The sequence below is a fragment of the Rhincodon typus genome, chromosome 8, assembly GCF_021869965.1.
Source record: "Rhincodon typus isolate 14 chromosome 8, sRhiTyp1.1, whole genome shotgun sequence".
NCBI lineage: Eukaryota > Metazoa > Chordata > Chondrichthyes > Orectolobiformes > Rhincodontidae > Rhincodon > Rhincodon typus.
Window position 1 is genome coordinate 6,732,934 of NC_063339.1, and position 18,603 is coordinate 6,751,536.

General features: G+C 40.1%; 1 protein-coding gene across 1 annotated transcript in view; it reads right to left on the bottom strand.

Moving 5' to 3' along the window:
- The window catches only part of LOC109913209 (ribosomal protein S6 kinase alpha-5), a 39,497-nt gene that overhangs the window by 9,517 nt on the left and 11,377 nt on the right, over nt 1-18,603 (bottom strand). The window contains exons 5-9 of the mRNA XM_048600278.1: nt 15,161-15,286; nt 14,760-14,893; nt 12,777-12,870; nt 6,692-6,862; nt 2,075-2,266 (exon numbers count right to left, since the gene is read on the bottom strand). Of these exons, the coding sequence (XP_048456235.1) occupies nt 2,075-2,266; nt 6,692-6,862; nt 12,777-12,870; nt 14,760-14,893; nt 15,161-15,286 (717 nt within the window). The remainder of the gene's footprint in view (nt 1-2,074; nt 2,267-6,691; nt 6,863-12,776; nt 12,871-14,759; nt 14,894-15,160; nt 15,287-18,603) is intronic.

Sequence of the window (18,603 nt, forward strand, 5' to 3'; positions counted from 1 at the left end):
AATACTGGAAGGATGCTTGTCAGACTGGAGGCCTGTGACTAGTGATGTGCCTCAGGGGTCAGTGCTGGGCCCATTGCTGTTTGTTACCGATATGAATGATTTGGATGAGAATGTATAAGGCATGATTAGTAAATTTGCAGATGACACCTAAAATAGGTGGTATCGTTAATAGTGAGGAAGGTTATCAGAAATTGCAGCAGGATCTTGATCAGCTGGGGAAGTGGGCCAAGAAATGACAAATGTAGTTTAATACAGGTAAGGGTGAGGTGTTGCATTTTGGAAAGTCAAATCAAGGTAGGAGTTTCATGGTGAATGGTAGGGCTTCAAGGAGTGTAGTGGAACAGAGGGACCTTAGAGTTCAGGTGCATGGTTCTCTGAAAGTGGAGTTACAGGCACACAGGGCAGTGAAGAAGGCTTTTGGGACATTGGCCTTGATCAGTCAGGACACTGAGTGCAGAAGTTGGGAAGTTATGTTGAGATGTACAGGACATTGGTGAGGCCGCACTTGGAGTATTGTGTTCAGTTTTGGTCACCTTGCGATAGGAATGATGTTATTAAACTGGAAAGAATGCAGAAGAAATTTACAGGGACTCAAGGGACTGAGTTATAAGGAGAGGTTGGACAAGCTAGGACTTCTTCCTTTAGAGCATAGGAGACTCGGGGTGCGGGGGGGAGAGGGGGGCGGAATCTTACAGAAGTGTCTAAGATCATGAGAGGCATGGATAGGGTGACTGCACTCAGTCTTTTTCTAGAGGGCATCAGTTTAAGGTAATAGGGGAAAGAATACACGGGGGCCATGAGGGGCAACTTTTTTACACACTGGATGATACACATATGGAATGAGCTGCCAGCAGAAGTGATTAAGGTGGCTATATTAACAACATTTAAAAGGCATTTGGATAAATACATGGATAGGAAAGGTTTAGAAGGATATGGGCCAAGTGCAGGGAAGTGGATTTAGTGTGGATGGACATTTTGGTCGACATTGACAAGTTTAGGCCGAAGGGCCTGTCTCCGTGCTGTAGGACTTTATGAATCTCTAAGTGAATGAGCTAGAACATAGTAGATGGAATAAAAGTGAATAAATGTAAAGTCATTCATTTTGGTAGAAAAAAACGGAAAGGAATAAAAGCAACAGGTTGGAAAGTGCAGGTGCCCGGGGGACCTGGTTTTCTTTACAAGGGGATTTGAATACAGGAGTAAAGATGTCATGCTATAGCTTTAGTAAGACCTCACCAGGACTACTGTGTGCTGTTTTGGTTGTCTTATCTTAGGGCAGATATACTTGCTATAGAGGTAGTGTGACAGAGGTTCCCGACGTTACTCACTGGGATGTTGGGATTATTTTATGACGACAGATTGAGGGAACTGGGTCTGTATTCCCTAGAGTTTTGAAGAATAAGGGTGACCTCACTGAAACTTACAAAACTGTTACAGGGCATGACAGAGTGAATGCAGACGTTTCCCCTGGCTGGTGAGTCTCAAATGAGGAACATAATCTCAGGATAAGATGTAGGCCATAGTGAGGATCTTTTTTACTCAGAGGGAGGTGAATCTTTGGAATTCTCTGCCCCAGAGGGCTGTGGAAATTGCTAAGCATATTCAACATAATAATTTATAGATTTCTGGAGACCAATGACATCAAGAGGTATGGAGATAGTGTGGAAAAGTGGCATTGAGGTAGATTATCAGTCATGGTCTTATTGAATGGTCGAATGCTTTTTATGATCCTTAACAGATAATAAAAGCAAAGGTAATATAGATAATTCAATCTTAGAATTTTTTTCTGAAGAAGGGTCTAGGCCCGAAACGTCAGCTTTCCTGCTCCTCTGATGCTGCTTGGCCTGCTGTGTTCATCCAGATCTACACCTTGTTATCTCAGATTCTCCAGCGTCTGCAGTTCCTACTATCTCTTAGAATTTGTACAGGTGTGATTGGCTAAATCACCTCGTTTTGTGCTGTAATCTGTCAAGATCTGATCTTTTAATTATGATTTCATTTATATGTATGGAATAATGAGCAACTTACACCAGGGATACCTGGTATATCATCCTTTACCGCGCCACCAACTTACCAGGATGACACCCAAGCTCCATAGATCACAGGATTCGTCGTAACCATCATCTTTCAGTAATTCAGGAGCTGCGTAATGCAACGTAAAGCATGGGGTCTTCAAAGGCTGATTATCAGGAGGTTTCAATCGTGCAAACCCAAAATCAATGATTTTAATTTCTGTGCTGTCACTATCATCAGCGTATAATAAGTTCTACAGAACAAGAGTTGGGGCGGGGCAAATAGGAAACAGGATTATTAATAAATATCATCACTTGTACCTACAAAATGTTCTGCAAAACATTGAACTATAATATCCTTCTCATAGCATGTTCCTGTAAAATGTTTCATTAGATTAGATTATTATCTGTAAATGAGGATCAATCTTTGTCTTTCTAAAAGATGACACAGGAAACTAAAATTAATCAATTACATGAATGTTTTTTGCTGCAAAATCATATAGGAAGCATCTGTTCACCTCAGAAAACTAAATGTAAATCAGATTAAGTTGAAGAAATATGATTTATACTCAAAGGAAATGCAGTTGAACATTGTCAATTATTCAGTATCATCCCTCTTGCCACATGGCATTTCTCAGTACTTTAACATACACTTTGTCCCTCATAGGGGCTCCATCTATGCTCTTACAAAAGGCCACACACCCACACAAAATCCACTTGGAAGGTCACTTGACAGCTCCATTCTCAACACTTGCAATCTAAAATTAGGTTATGGTGACCAATGATTGTTGGAAAAACGTTTCTGGTTCACTACTGTTCTTTAGGGAAAGAAATCTGCCAGCCTTACCTGGTCCGACCTACATGTGACTCAGAACCCACAGCAATGTTGTTGTCTCTTAACTGCCCTCTGAAATAGCCACTAAGTTCCAGGGCAATTAGTGATGGACAACAAATACTGGCCATGCCAGTGACAACCAGATCATGGAAAAAATTAAGAATAAAAAAGCATGCTTTATATTAAACATCCCCATCATGGGCCCAACAAGAGGAATACTAGAATTTACTGTACTGCTTGAGAGCAGCAGATTTTTACTGTAAATGACAAAGGGTCAGAAAGTACAATTGTTAGTCAGTATTATGTCATAGCTATGTTAATACAGTGGAGTGGAAGTCCCCAGTATGTACTCAGTTCTGGAAACACTCTTGCCATAATAATAGTTATTATTAGTGGTCTTGTCACATTATTGTCTGTAAACACAAAGTAATACTGTAGAGTTATTGCATTTCAATCCCCTCTGCTAATGTCCCAGCCATGGTGCTGCTCTGCTAAGACACTGAGTGGCCTTTATGATTCATTCACTTTGGCTCCACTCCCTGCATTCAAAATGTAGAGAAACTATACCACACCGGATAAAGTGGATTTCTGAAAAACTGCCCATGATTGGTGTGCATGAATGCACAATACAATTTTGACAAGCTATATGCATTTAAGTTCCATGCTATGAAGTACAAATGTTGAGTGTGTGTGGCCAACATAACATACACTAATATAATATACCATGGTCATCCCAGTAGGTTAGCATATTAAGGGTAATTAGACAGCTCTCTCAATACCTTTGTGTTGCTTCTTACATAAATCTATGCAATTAAAGAAAAATAGTTATTCTAGTCAGGGAATGACAGTTCATTAGCAAAGCTACGGTATTTAATTGTTAAGAAAATCATTCTCGCTGACCTTGAGACTATTAATAAATCCCAAAATTCACATGATGCTTTGTTACAAAGAACCAAAGGTACAATTTATTTCTCTGGTGTATAATTAATGTGTTATACCATCCTATACAGCAAGCAGATTTTCAAGGCAATGAAGTACAGTTATGCAATGGCAATTTGTTGCAGGAGAATTCAGCTCAGTTATGCACTTGACTGACAGTTGGGAAATTAAATTTTACACTTTATTAAAATTAATGAATTTAAAGTATTGCACGTAGTTTAAAAAATGCTCATCTAAAATATACAAGAATAGAAGTGATTTTAAAAAGAATCAGAGTAAAAATGGACTTGCCACTTTCAATGCCTCAGACAAAGTGACTGATCAATCACAAATGCTAATGATGGGGCTCTTAAGCACCTTTTGGAGTTTTACTGTGATAAAAGCACTACATAAATACAAATTGTTGCTGTTATTGCTGCCAGATATTGCCTCGGGAGGGAGCACAACAGCATTTGCCATGAATTAAACTTGCCTTTTCACACCTATGTTTTTAGATATTTTCTAATCAATCTGTTCAGAGATGTTATTACACACTTTGGGAGGAAGTTGGGCTTAAACCTGGGCCTCCTGGCTCAGAGATGGGGACATTACTACTGTACCACACTTAAGTTTTTAAACTTTTAACATGGAACGTTGCCGAAAATGGGAGCTAATCAACATTACAGACGAGTTAAGGACAGCAGGGCTAGTGACAAGATAGCAATGTCATTGAGTGAGTAATCCATAGGCCAAGGCCATTGCTGCTACCTTGACAGCTGATTAATAAAGCTAGTATCAGACGGTGGCAATGAAAATATCACTGATTGTTATAAAAACTTATCAGGTTCACTCATTTCTTTTATGGAAGGAATCCTGCCAGATTTATCTGGTCTGGCCCATATGTGACTCCAGACGCACAGCAATGCAGTTTGTTCTTAGCTGCCCTATGAAATGGTGCTACAAGCTATTCAGCTGAAGGACAGTTAAGAGATGGACAACAAATACTCACCCTGTCAAGGATATCCACATCTTGCAACAAAAAGAAAAAAGAAAATCCTTACCCAAAGAACGAAAAGTGAACCAGATACTTATTTCATAGTCATTATCACTCAGTCTAGCTTTCAAGTCCAGATTTTTTATTTAATGAATTTAAATTTCACCAGCTGCCACAATGGAATTTAAACCCAGAGCATAGCTTGCACCTGTAGATTACTAGATCAGTGGCATTATGGCCATGCCACGATCTCCTCCAACATTAACAACCAAACAGGAATGTAAGTTGAAAAGGGTGAATTCAATGTAAAGCAAGTAAAGAAAGAGAAATCAAGAGGGAAAGAAAGATTGGTTACAAGAAAAGAAAAATAGATGAAAACTATAAGGAAATAACATTTACATATTTTTACTCTGCAATAATTGGAATGAGACTCTGCACCTATCATAGTTAATTTTCAGTATCAACGAGGTTCTTTGGCAGTAATTATCATACTGGGAAAAGGATACTTGTCATGTTCCCAGGCACCACAAAGAAGAACTGTTCGTCAAAAAGAAGCTTGGGAGAAGAGTTGTGTATAATATATTACTAAAAGTTAGCAATGGCAAAGAGGTGGAGTTGTTATAACTGTAGAGACAGTTCAGGAAACATAGAGGGCTTCTGAAAGGAGAAAACATTTAGAAAGCCAGATTCTTGGAATGGGAGCTGGGGGGTGGAGCGTTGCGAGGGTGGAGGTGTTGTCAGTGCAGAGTAAAGAAGAAAATATACAACAACCTAAATTGGTAACTGCAGAGAGGGCCTGAGGTTAAATCATGAAGTGATTTTTAGAGTAGATACATTTAACGAAGGGGACCTAATAATTTGTCCACAGTTACATCACTAGGCTTGTATCATTAGACACTGAACATCTGCATTGTACAATTATATTCACTAGAAGAAGCTTACAGTACCTAAGCAGAATTTGTGTAATTTTCTATAGTGTGAAGCTATGTAATATCAGCAAGTCTAAAGGCAAAGTACTTCTGACAGTTGGTTATAAACTCAACTTCCCAGCCGTTGAAAGCAAATGCATTCCACAGGAAGGCATAGGTAGAAACATACTTCATATAAAAAAGTAAAGAATGTCCTTGACAACAAAAACAAAGTTGCTGGAAAAGCTCAGCAGTCTGGCAGCAGCTGTGAAAGAAAAAACAGAGTTAACGTTTCGGGTCTGGCGACCTTTCCTCAGAACACTCCAGTTCTGAGGAAGGGTCACCGGACCTGAAATGTTAACTCTGTTTTTCCCTTCACAGATGCTGCTAGACCTGCTGAGCTTTTCCAGCAACTTTGTTTTTGTTCCTGATTTACAGCATCCGCAGTTCTTTCGGTTTTTAAAGAATGTCCTTCATCTGTGCTCTAACGATTACAGTATTCTATGATTCTTCCAGTTAAGTGTCTTAGTTGTATATGGGAGTTCTAGAATAATGCAAGAAGTAGTTCTTGTTCAGGTTTTGGTGATCGCAAACTGGAACAGACAAATTGTTGTTAAATGAATTTTGGATTTACTGGAAAAGTTCTGCCAGTTAAGAGCAGAATGACTTCACAAGTCAGAAACCTGAGGTAGAGAGTATAACTCTTCTTCAATAAGGTGGTGGAAACTGAGTCTTTGAATGGCTTTAAGTCAGAGATAGATTCTTGATAAGGAAGGGAGTGAACAGATATATGGACAGGCAGCAATGTAGAGTAAACAGATCAGTCGTGATCTTATTGAAATGCCGAGTAGCCTACTCCTGCTTCTAATTGGTATGCTTGTATGTAACGAAGGAGAATAGAATAGATATGTACCGGGAACAGAAAGGAAAATTAGCTTAAATTCAATAGACAGGATGAATTAACATGAGAAATCCAGACACATGTTCCGCCTTCCTTGCTCTGGAATGTTTACATATTCAGTACCTCAGGCTTCAAGTCCCTGTGGACAACTCCCACATCATGCATATGGCTGACAGCAGAGACCAGTTTGCGCATTATGTGACTAGCTTCTGTTTCACTGAAGTGTTTCTTCTTTCGGATCCGCTCCAGCAGCTCCCCGCCTTTCAGCAGTTCCATCACTAAGAATGTGTGCAACTAAGAAAAAAGTAGAGTAAGAAACTAAAATTAATACAAAATTGTCTGTTAGAATAGAGAATAGGGAAAATAGAAGTCCTTTCAGTCACTCTCAATCAATGTGCAGGACATCACTGATTTTCTCCATGTATTTCACAGGCAATCTATGTAAGAAAAACAGCCTTCATAATCCAATGCCAGAGGTGCATTTAAGTATTTTTTTCCTCAATTTCACGGCTAATGCACTTGAAATGCTGTCTTTTGATCAAACCAACAAATCACATTTAAAGTTTTTGAGAAGATTTGTAGCTTGGGTTGTGGATGAGGTTGTAGACTTGCTCGCCAAGCTGGTGTGCTTGGTTGCAGATGTTTCGTCACCTTGCTAGGTAACATCGTCAGTGTGCCTCCGATGAAGCGTTGGTATTCTGTCCTGCTTGTTACTTATAGCCTTGTGGGACATTTGCCTATGTGGCCAAACTGGAAGAAAATTGCCAATAAGGATACACGAAATCCAACTAGCATCCAAGAGAAATGACCAATTCTCACTGGTCTCAATACACATGGACAAAAAAGCACACAAATTCAACTGGGACAACACATCCATAATAGCATAAGCCAAACAGGGACATGCCAGGGAATTCCTGGAGGCCTGGCATTCTAAACGGAACTCAATCAACAAACACATTGAACTGGACCCAATATACAAACCACTGAAGAACAGAACCAGAAGTAATACCAACCATCCCAGCAAACCGAGGCATATAAATAACAAGCAGGACAGAACACCAACGCTTCACCGGAGGCGCACTGACGATGCTACCTAGCAGGGCAACGAAACGTCTGCAATCAAACACACCGGCTCAGTGAGCAAGTCTGCAGCCTCAACAAAGCACATGACATAAAAGAAATTAAGGACTTCAGTTACATGGAGAGGCTAACTTTCTCACTGTTGCAGCTAATGTTACTCTAAAGTCCTTATCTCATATGTAAAGTTTCATTGATAAAGAAGCTGCATTATCATAGTGAGGTACACTCCTGATCCATACCTCTAAACCAAACGCATCATGGGCGCGACAGTTGAAAAGGAGTTAATAATTTTGACAATTTGAATATTAGACTTGGCATTAAAGAACTCATGTAGTATGTTTAGATATTTAGGGCTGACAGGTATCTGCATGGTTTGGTGCCTTGGGGAAATTTCGTCAAGAAGAGGATTACAACCAGATTGTACAAAAACATGCAGAGGAGAAACAATTATGGGAAGGAATTTCTTCTCCCAGGGGATAGTGAATGTCAGGAAGTCTTTACCCCAATGAGTTGTAGAGGCTAGATAACAAAAAATATTTAAAGTGGAGTTAGATAGATCTTTGAAATATTGGGGAGTTGAGTATTATGACGAGCCGTCACAAAAGAGTTGAAGTCGGAGGCAGATCAGCCATGATCTTGTTGAACGGCTGGGCAAGAGAAATACACCTGGTCTCGTCTACAAGTTAGAAAGCAAATTACTATGGTACACACTGGTCAAACGTGATTTGGTCAGGCTATGTATTTCAAAATTATGAAGAATTTTGATAGATTAAGTACAGAGCAATTGCTTCTAAGAAGCAATAGCGTCAGAAACCAGACACAAATGTGAGATGATTAGCAAAAGAACAAGGGAGGGAAGTAATGCTTTTTTTTGTTTTATACAGCAAGTGTTATGACCTGAAAAGCATTTCCTGAAAGGGTTCTAGTAGCAGGTTCAACAGAAACTTCTGAAAGGGAATTGATTTTTGTACTTGAAAGTGAAAATGTGCAAGGTGGCACAGTAGTTAGCACTGCTACCTCACAGCACCAAGGATCTGGGTTCAATTCCACCCTCGGGCAACTGTCTGAGTGGAGTTTGCATATTCTCCCCGTGTCTGCGTGGGTTTCCTCTGGGTGCTCCGGTTTCCTCCCACAGTCCAAAGATGTACAGGTTAGATGGATTGGCTGTGTCCAAGGATGTGGAGGCTAGGTGGGTTAGCCATGAGAAATGCAGGGTTACAGGGATGGAGTAGAGAGGTGGGTCTGGAATGAGATGCTTTTCAGAGGTTTGGTGTGGACTTGATGGGCCGAATAGCCTGCTCCCACATATAGGGATTCTATGATGTATGGTAAATTGCAGAGGAGTGAGACTAGATGGACAGATTACTCTTTTAAAAACCTAATATAAATATGATGTATTGAATGCCCCCTTCTCTGGTGTACATTTCCAGGTATAACCTGTTCCCCCAAAGAAAGACAGCAGCAGGAAGTGTGAGAGGCAGAGAGGCAGAGAGCCAGCAAGCAGAAAATAGTATGCTGTAGTCACTTGGTAGAGACTGCAGTAATTTAGTTCAGACTCAAAATGCAGTTGAAATATAAAGTGAGGCTGGATGAGGGAAGGGAAATGGTTCTCAGGATGAATTGCAGCGATTTGCTCTTGTAAAAAATCATTGAAAAGGACTGTGCATGTAGAGCAACTGCATTTTTGTTGAATAAACAGCAGGAAGCGAGTATTAATGTAATGCTAAGGTGAAAATTAATCGGATTATTTATGAAAGCTGCATGGAAATGAAAAAGAAAACCTCGGAAACCTGGTGTTCTTTTACAGCTTCTCAGCTTCTAGTCAGAGTGAACATTTCAAGGACACATCTTTACAATAGCTGTAGAGTATGACTGTGTGGGAGTGATACATCGAGTACTAATATTTACTGACACCAGGGGTGCCTTATGAAAGTATTAAATCATTTACTGCATCATACAATTATCAAAATGGACTTAAGAGTCATAGAGTTATAAAGCACAGAGGACGCCCTTCAGCCCAATGAGTCTGGACAGATCTATCTAGACTAATCCCACTTTCCAGCACGTGGCCAATAATGTTGAATGTTATGACATTTCAAGTGATCATCCACACACTTTTCAAAGATTATGAGGTATTCCACCTCTACTACTTTGCTAGGCAGTGCATTCCAGATTCCTATTCCAGATTGGGTGAAATATTTTTCCTTATATTCCATCCAAACCTCCTGCCCTTCACCTTAAAATTATTATTTAAACTTCTGTTTAAAAATTAAACAAATTCCATTAATACAGCTTTTTCTTAGACTGGTTGATTTCCAAAAGAGTTGTAAACAAGTAATAAATGTCAAGAGATGGTAGGAACTGCCGATGCTGGAGAATCTGATATAGCAAGGTGTAGAACTGGATGAACACAGCAGGCCAAGCAGCATCAGAGGAACAGGAAAGCTGATGTTTCAGGTCTAGACCCTTCTTCAGAAGGGTCTGAAGAAGGTCCTAGACCCGAAACGTCAGCTTTCCTGCTCCTCTGATGCTGCTTGGCCTGCTGTGTTCATCCAGCTCTACACCTTGTTATAATAAATGTCAACCCGATTTGCTTAGAATCAGCATATAGAGAAGTCAGGGATTATGTGGAGAGGGAAGGCTAAGGTGGAAAGGAGAAAGGAGGAAACAGGAAAAGAGGGAAGAGAAAGGTGGGGTGAGAGAGAGGTTGGGTTAGGCAGGGAGGGCGACCTAAAAGATAAGAGTGCACAATTTAAGTGCATCTCTACTGAGGAAATCCTCTCAACGTGAGGCATGGTGCCTGTCAATGTAAATGCATAAGACCACAAGATACAGGAACAGAATGAGGCCATTCAGTCATCTGCATCTGCTCCACTATTCAATCATGGCTAATATGTTTCTCAACCTCATTCTTTTGCCTTCTCCCCATAACGCTTGATCTCCTTATAATTAAGAAAGTATCTATTTTTGTCTTAAAGGCACTCAATGACTTGGCCTCCACAGCCTGCCCCGGCAATGAGTTACACAGATTAATCACCCTCTCACTGAAGACATTCCTCCTTATCTCAGTTCTAAAGGGCCATCTCTTCACTCTGAGACTATGCCCTCGGATCCTAGTCTATCCTATTAGTGGAAATATCTTCTCCACATCCAATCTTTCCAGGCCTCACTGTATTCTGTAACTTTCAGTAAGTTCCTCCCTCATCCTCTTAAATTCCATTGAGTACAGAACCAAAGTCCTCAACCGCTCTTCACATGACAAGCCCTTCATCCCTGGGATCATTCTTGTAAACCTCTTCTGGAACCTCTCCAATGCCACCACATCCTTCCTTGGATACGGGGCTCAAAACTGCTCACAATATTCCAAATCCGATATGACCAGAGCCTTATACATTCTCAGTAGTACATCCCTTCTGTGGTATTCTAGACGTCTTGAAATGAATGCTAACATTCATTTCCTAACTGCCAAGTGAAACTGCAAGTTAACCTTAACAGAATCCTGAACTAGGATTCTTAAGTCCCTTTGTGCTTTAGATTTCCAAAGCCTTTCCTCATATAGAAAATCGTCTGTCTTTATTACTCCTATCAAAGTGCATAACCTCACACTTGTCCACATTGTATTTCATCTACCATTATTTTGCCTCCTCTCCTATCATGTCTAAGTCCTTCTGCAGCCTCTCCATTTCCTCAACAATACATCTGCCTCCATCTGTTTTTGTGTCATCTGCAAATTTAGTTCCTTTGTCCAGATCGTTAATATATAACGTGAATAGTTGTGCAGCCAACACAGATCCCTGCAAAAGTTCACTAATCACTGGTAGATATCCTGAAAAAGACGCCTTTATCTGCTCTCTGCTCTCTGCCAGTCAGCCAATCTTCTATGCCAGTACCTTGCCACTAACACCATGGGCTCTTATTGTGTTTAACAGCCTCCAATGCAACACCTTGTCAAAGGCCTACTGGAAAGTCCAAGTGGTACAGTGAATAGGAAAAAGTGTTGGGAAAGGGGTCTCCCACATTGAGATTTGAAACTGGTCAAGGATTATATTTAAAGGGAACTGTTAGGTGAAATAGATCAGCAGCCAGAAAGTGGGCTGTAATGGAAAATGCAACTAACAGGAAGGACTGGCAGTACTCATGGGAATTATAGCTCATGGTGAAACATTGAGAATTTAAGATTGCAAATTGAGCAGAGGCAGAATGGATAGCATTATGGAAAATGGGAAAAGCAGAAGGACAGAGAATGGACAGACAGGGAAACAAGCTGTGGTGGAGAGCTGGCAGGAGGAGTGATGGGGCTGACAGTGGGGATACAGAGTGTGGGAGGCACATGGGAAGGGGGGTGGAAGTGGCAAGAAGGAATTTGACAGCTGGGAATAGGAACAGTTTATTTTACTCTTGGGAAGAAGGAACTTGTCATTAGCTGGTGGATAATTCTGATTTTGGCACTGGATGTAGAAATGAGGGCTAATTTGGTTTCTCATTAGCTTAGTGAAAGAGACATGCGACCAATGGGCAGCATCATCTTCAGGCTCCGCAAAAGCAGTAAAAGTTGAATTTACATAGCATCTTTCACATTACATCTTAATGATTTACATTTGAAATACTTTTTTATGTTGCTTTGTGGTTACATGCAGGCAGTAAGGTCCTACAAACAGTGCTAACATAAATAATCCGACCAGTGGTTTTGCTTAGTATCAACTGAGGTATAAATTACATCAGGAGACATCGAGTGTACTTTAAATACTGTCTTGGGAACTTCGAAATTCACTTAAGGAGGGAAACTGTACATGAGTTTAATTGCCCCATCTGAAGAATGGAATCCCAAAAATTCAATGTGTTCTCAGAAGCTAGAAATGATTGCTTGCTCTCCCTTTAGTTGCATCATTTATAACGTCACAGGCTTTGTAGCGCCTGGTGAGATGCACCACGATGTAGCCTCAATGCAATATTATTGACACTTGTGGTACTCAACCTACAAGAACACTGCTTTTCTAATATTATCAAATGACTCCCATCAAGTTAACTTGAAGCAAATATACTGCAACTATTACTGGAAGGCAAGGCGCACTTAACAGAAAATCATTTAATGCGAATTGCCAAAACACACAATGCTTTTGCAGCATACCTGGTCGTGGTGAACATCATGTAGTTTTACAATGTTAGGGTGTCCTTCACACAGCTTGAGAGCTGCAATCTCTCTTTGAGTGTTTGCTTCCATTCTGTAAAATGGATGAAAAAGTATTAGATGTTGAATGGAATAGAACGCAGACTGATCAAACAGAGATAGATGCTGTCTTTTGTTGTGTCTTTCTTGTACATCAACACTGTTACCTCTTCTAGCCCCTCTCCACTACTGCTCAAGGTTGTTGAGTATTTTTTTAAGTTTACACATGGCATATGGGTATCACAGGATGGGCAAAAAGTGTCAGAAAGTGAATTTGGAACAGTGACCTAAATACATCGGTTTCAAGAGAGCATATGATTGTCGTAGATTGCCTGGAGGAATGTCTGTTGTGTTAATGGGTAAGATATTTATACTCTTGTGTTTAAGACAGGCAGCATAAACACATTAAAGTAATTAGTTCAGTTTTGAGTTCAGAACAGAGATTCAAAATTTTTGTTCAGAAGAACCTAAAATTCAGTTCAGTAGCAGGAGAATAATGTCACTTCAGGGAGACCAATCACTTTCAGCACATGGTTTCTTTTGTTAGAACTGAAAAAATTTTACATTCTAACACGCTGGTCATTTTCTTTCTCACGGCTGCAGCCAGACATGCTAAAGATTCTCAGCATTTTATGACTTAATTTCAGTGTATATGCTTTACGCTTCATACAAGGAGACAGTTAGCTCAGTTAGCTGGATGGCTGACTTGCAATGCAGAGTAATGCCAACAAATTGGATTCAGTCTCTGCACAGCTGAGGTTACCATGAGGTTACCTCGCCTCTCGCCTGAGATGTGGTGATCCTCAGATTAAACCACCACTAGTTGTCGCTCTCTAATGAGTGAGAAGCCCCTTGGTCCAGTAGGACTATGGTGACTTTACCTTTATACCATTCCAGAATATTCATCCTTCTGTTATCTTTACAGTCTAATGAACTTCTAAGAACGAAAAATGCAAATAACTTGTCAAAACATAAGATCTCAAAATTAGAACTCTTGCAAAGTATTTTAGACTTTCAGCAAGAGTACTGGCAAATATTTATCACCTCTATTTGTGAAAGTGCTGGAGAGCAATTCGTATGTGGTACTTCCCACTCCTGTTAACCGACAGAATATTATTTAAGTCAAAGAAACTTTGATGAAGAACACTCATAAGGAAATATTGTAATAAGTGAGAAGAAATAGTTATCTTTGCTTTAACACAAAATGTCAAATTTAGATTTCAATACTATGTCCAAAATATGGCATTAATCTCCAAATGGAAATATGTGCTGCCTCTTAGATGACTGTTACCATTTTACATCCGGATGTTGCTATGAGGGATGAGGGACAAATAAAGTCAAATCAATGCTCTCAGTGTACAAACAATCATCTTGGCCATAATGCTCTGAATAGAAGTTCTCTAAGGGTGAGGAGGCAATGATAGTGTCACTGGAGTTGAACTCAAAGCTAATATTTTTGTGTATGGGCTTGAGTCCCACCATGGCAGATAGTGAAATCTGAATTTGATATAAAAAAATCTGGAATTTAAAAACTAGGCTAATTTTGAACACGTAACCACTGTCGATTCTTGTAAATACCCATCTGGTTCATTAATGTTCCTTCGGGAAGGAAATCTGGTCTTACCTGGTCTGATCTACATCCAACTCCAGTCACACAGCAATGTGGGTGACATTTACTTGTCCTCTGGGCAATTAGAGATGGGCCATAAATGCTGGCCTAGCCAGCTACACACACATCTCATGAATGACTTTTTTTCGCAACAATGTCTAATATTTAGCTATACATTGATGTTTCTGAGATTTTCTTGCTATGAAGCAAAAAAATAACTGATATGGATAAAAGGAATAGAAAAGTATTTGAACTGTATTTACTAGGACACAAGATACTTGATTAACAGAAATCTTACATGGTATATTTTTAAAACAATGCTGGTTTGACGTTACCTTTTGCTGACAATTTTGACAGCAAATTCCTGCCCAGTTTTCTTATTACGACACCTCCTACAGATAGAGAAGCTTCCTTCTCCAAGTGGACTGTCTTTTAGATCCAGATCATAATGTTGATAAAATGGGGAATCCTATTAGAGGTAGGTGGGGAGATGAAATTCAAAAATTGTTAAATATGAGTAATTTATGTTAACTTAAATATAACTGTAGAGAGGCGCTTCAAACAAAGCAATACAAACTGGACGTATCCAGTGTTAAGACCTCACTTATATTATTTAAAGTGCTTTCAAAGATAAACCGATAAATGTGAGATCTAATGAGCCTATTTAAAATGGTCATTTATGTTAATAATAAACTCAAAGATTCAATGACTAAGTCATACTTAACATTATAAATACCTTCATCATAGCACTGCGTGCAATGGCAGTACTACCAGGGCGATCCACTCCCAGATGAAGCTGAATGGGATCAGTCATAACAGCATTACGTTTGAAGAGAATGGAGGGAGCAATGAAAGAGTAGCCCTGACAAGAAGATACAAAGATAAACTTTTAATCTGAACGTTAGTTACATTAAAAAACAGATATTCAGTGCACACAGTAAGGCCATTTGGGCCATCTGGGCCATCATATCAATACCAGTTCTTTATGAGAGCAACACCATCCTTAGCCCACTGTCTGGCTTTTTTCAACTCCTTTTGTGCCTTCTTTAGCTTCAGGTGTTTATTTACTTTGATGCATTGGTCTCTGCTCAATCCTTCCCTCTGGCAGAGCATTATATGGTGTAATTACAAAATAAAAACCGAAAAAACTGAGGATGCTGGAAACCAGAAACAAAAACAGAAATTCCTGGAAAAGCTCAACAGGTCTGGCAGCATCTGTGGAGAGAAATCAGAGTTAACGTTTCGGGTCCAGCGACCGCTCCTCAGAACTAATGGTAACTAGGAAAATGTTTTTTATGCAGAAGATAGGCTGGACGAGGGGGTAAGGAGTGAGTGATAGGTGGAGATAGAGCCCAAAAGAGACAGAAGAACAGTCAAACAGACAAAGGATCAACCTGGGAGAATGAATAGCTACTAATGGGGACAATTAGTAGATAACAATAAGTTGTTCTTAATAGCAGACCATGTGATAACAAGGCCTGAAATATGGGGTTGGACTAAGAACATGGGAGAAGGCCCTAAAATTGTTGACATCGAGTCCAGAAGGCTGTAGAGATCCTGAGTGGAAAATGAGGTGCTGTTATTTCAGCTTGCACTGAGCTTCACAGGAGCACTGCAGCAAGCCTGAGACACAGATGGTGGCTAGGGAACAGGGTGGCAACTGGAAGCTCAGGGTCTTTTTTGTGGACAGAATGTAGGTGTTCTGCGAAGCGGTCACCTATGCTTCATTTCCCCAATGTAGAAGAGACTACCCTCACCCTCCAACACTCCAAGGAAAAAAGCACCCCAGCCTATTCAGCCTCTCCCTATAACTCAAAAAAACCCTCCAGTCCCGACAACATCCTTATAAATCTTTTCTGCACCATCTCAAGCTTAACAACATTCTTCCTATAGAAGGATAACCAAAATTGTACTCAGTATTCCTAAACTGGCCTCACCAATGTCCATTATTGCTTCTTTCGCCAATCACTTTAGACATATAGCTTCTGGTTCATGCTCCTTCCACCGTGTTCACACCCCTTGTGACTTTGATTGCCGCTATCAGTGTAACTCGCTGAAGAAAACAGGGCCTGGATACCCTAGTGTTTCCTTTTTTAATGGTAGTCCCTCACTCCTGGATGAGCTAGTCAGCCGGTACTGCAGGCTCAAATGACCTGTTCCTTACTTCTTATGTTAAGAGATGGGTGCATAAGGGCCCTGATTTTTAACCAGACCTACCCAGGCTGAAGTGCTGAGATACACAATTTACCCTCCATTAAACTCTGTTGTCCACTGAAGAAGGATCTCTCCTCTGAACAGTGACAACACAAGCTTGGCTTTGATTCATTCAAAACCCTTTGTTTTAAGAACCGTAAAATGTTGTTTTCAAGCCACTCATTTATCCAATTTCACTGATGAAATAACCAATAGAATTTGCTAAATCATTGATGAGCTATTAAAATACTACAAACAGAATGAACAGACTTCAATAACAATCAAGCAATAATGACAGAAAACGTGTGACCATTGTAGACTTAGATAACTCTCCCCTCTCAACTTTCTAATTCAGGCTATGCCTATGGTAGGAAGCAGCTTTGGTTTCCATTCCCTTACATTTCTTTCCTCCCTTCTCTCCCCTTCCACTCTCTCTCTTCTTTTTACCTTTTTTTTCTCTTTTTCATTTACTTTCTACAGTTCCACTTCTCAGTGTTTTCCTTCATCCGTGCCCCTCTGTCCCCTGGATTTCCTGTCTCCCCTAAACTCCTTCTCTTCCCGTTCCTCTCTTTCCCTCTTACCCCTCCACTCTCTCTTTCATTCCCCCTTCTATCCCCCTTCTCTCACTTAACCCCCCATGTCCTGTCTCTTTCTCTCTCCCCCACTTTCCACACTCTGTCTCTTAACATCCCTTAACTACCCTTTTATCGTTCCTCCCACTTTTCTCTCTCTCCCCATCTTTCCTCTCTCTCCCCGTTTCTTTTTTTTCTCTCCCTCACTTTCTAATCTCTCTTTCGCTTTCCTTTCTTTCTCCCTCCCTCACTCTTGCCTTCCTTCTGACCTTTCTCCTTTCTTTGACCTCTCCCTCAATCTCTTTCTGCCATCCGATTTTCCCCTTTTCCTCAATATCTCTACCCGTCCTTTCCTCTTTGCTCCTGCCCATTATCTGCCCCTGCCCTTCTGTCTAACCTTTCTCTTTTTCTGTCCTCTACTCTTAAATATTCACTGGTTTGTTTCCACATTCATTCTCTTAATTAATTGTCCCATCACGATGCTCCTTCTGGTCTTAAAATACCCTCTCCAAACCTGGCTGGAAGCATGGAATCTCTCGTTGTGCTGATTTGTCACAGTTAATATAAGCATGCCATCAAATTTTCATAAGCTCACTGTTGTACTTTAGCAAATTCCCAGTAACAACAATTATTTTTAGCAGATGATAAATCACAAGACATTTTAGAAGCAGCTGATAGGTTTCTTTGAATAGAGGAATGTGAAATCACAGGTGTAAGAAAAATGAAAATAATAAAACAGATAAAAGTTATAATTTGACAGTTGTTCAATAGTGACGACATTTAGCACTGTTGATTAACATAGCTTCTTGTGAACAGCAGCAGTAAATTCTGGTCTGACAAGTTTGTACGCAGAAAATAGGTTTAAATGAAAACATCTTTGGGGTCTTGACCTTGTTAGTGGGTGTAAGGCCTCCAGTGTGATAATTACATAGCAAGTTCATGTGGGGGAGCTTCAACTGGTGATGCATGAACACTGGAAACAGTTTTGGAGTGGGTGACCAAAAATACTTGACTTTTTCTGGAACTAGATTATGGGACTATCATTTTGCAAGTCATGAATCATACAATTCAGCCTTCCTCTATCACTTTATGTGTCTAAAATAACAGATGGTTAAGTCAACAGGTGACAGTCTCCTGCTGTATTTTCTGTGGACAACTTTCTGATATTAGAGTTCTTAAGTAGAATTTTTGTCCCTCCTCAAATAGGTCAAATAGACAAGGAAATACTGAATGAATGGCAGGACATTAGGAGGAACAGAGGGATGTTGGGGTGCTTGTTCACAGAACCCTGAAGGCAGCAGGACACATTAATGGGTTGGTTAAGAAGGCATACAAGACACTTTCCTTTAATAGCTGTGACATAGATTGTAGGAGCAAGGAGGTTAAGTTGGAATGGTACAGGACCGAAGTTGGA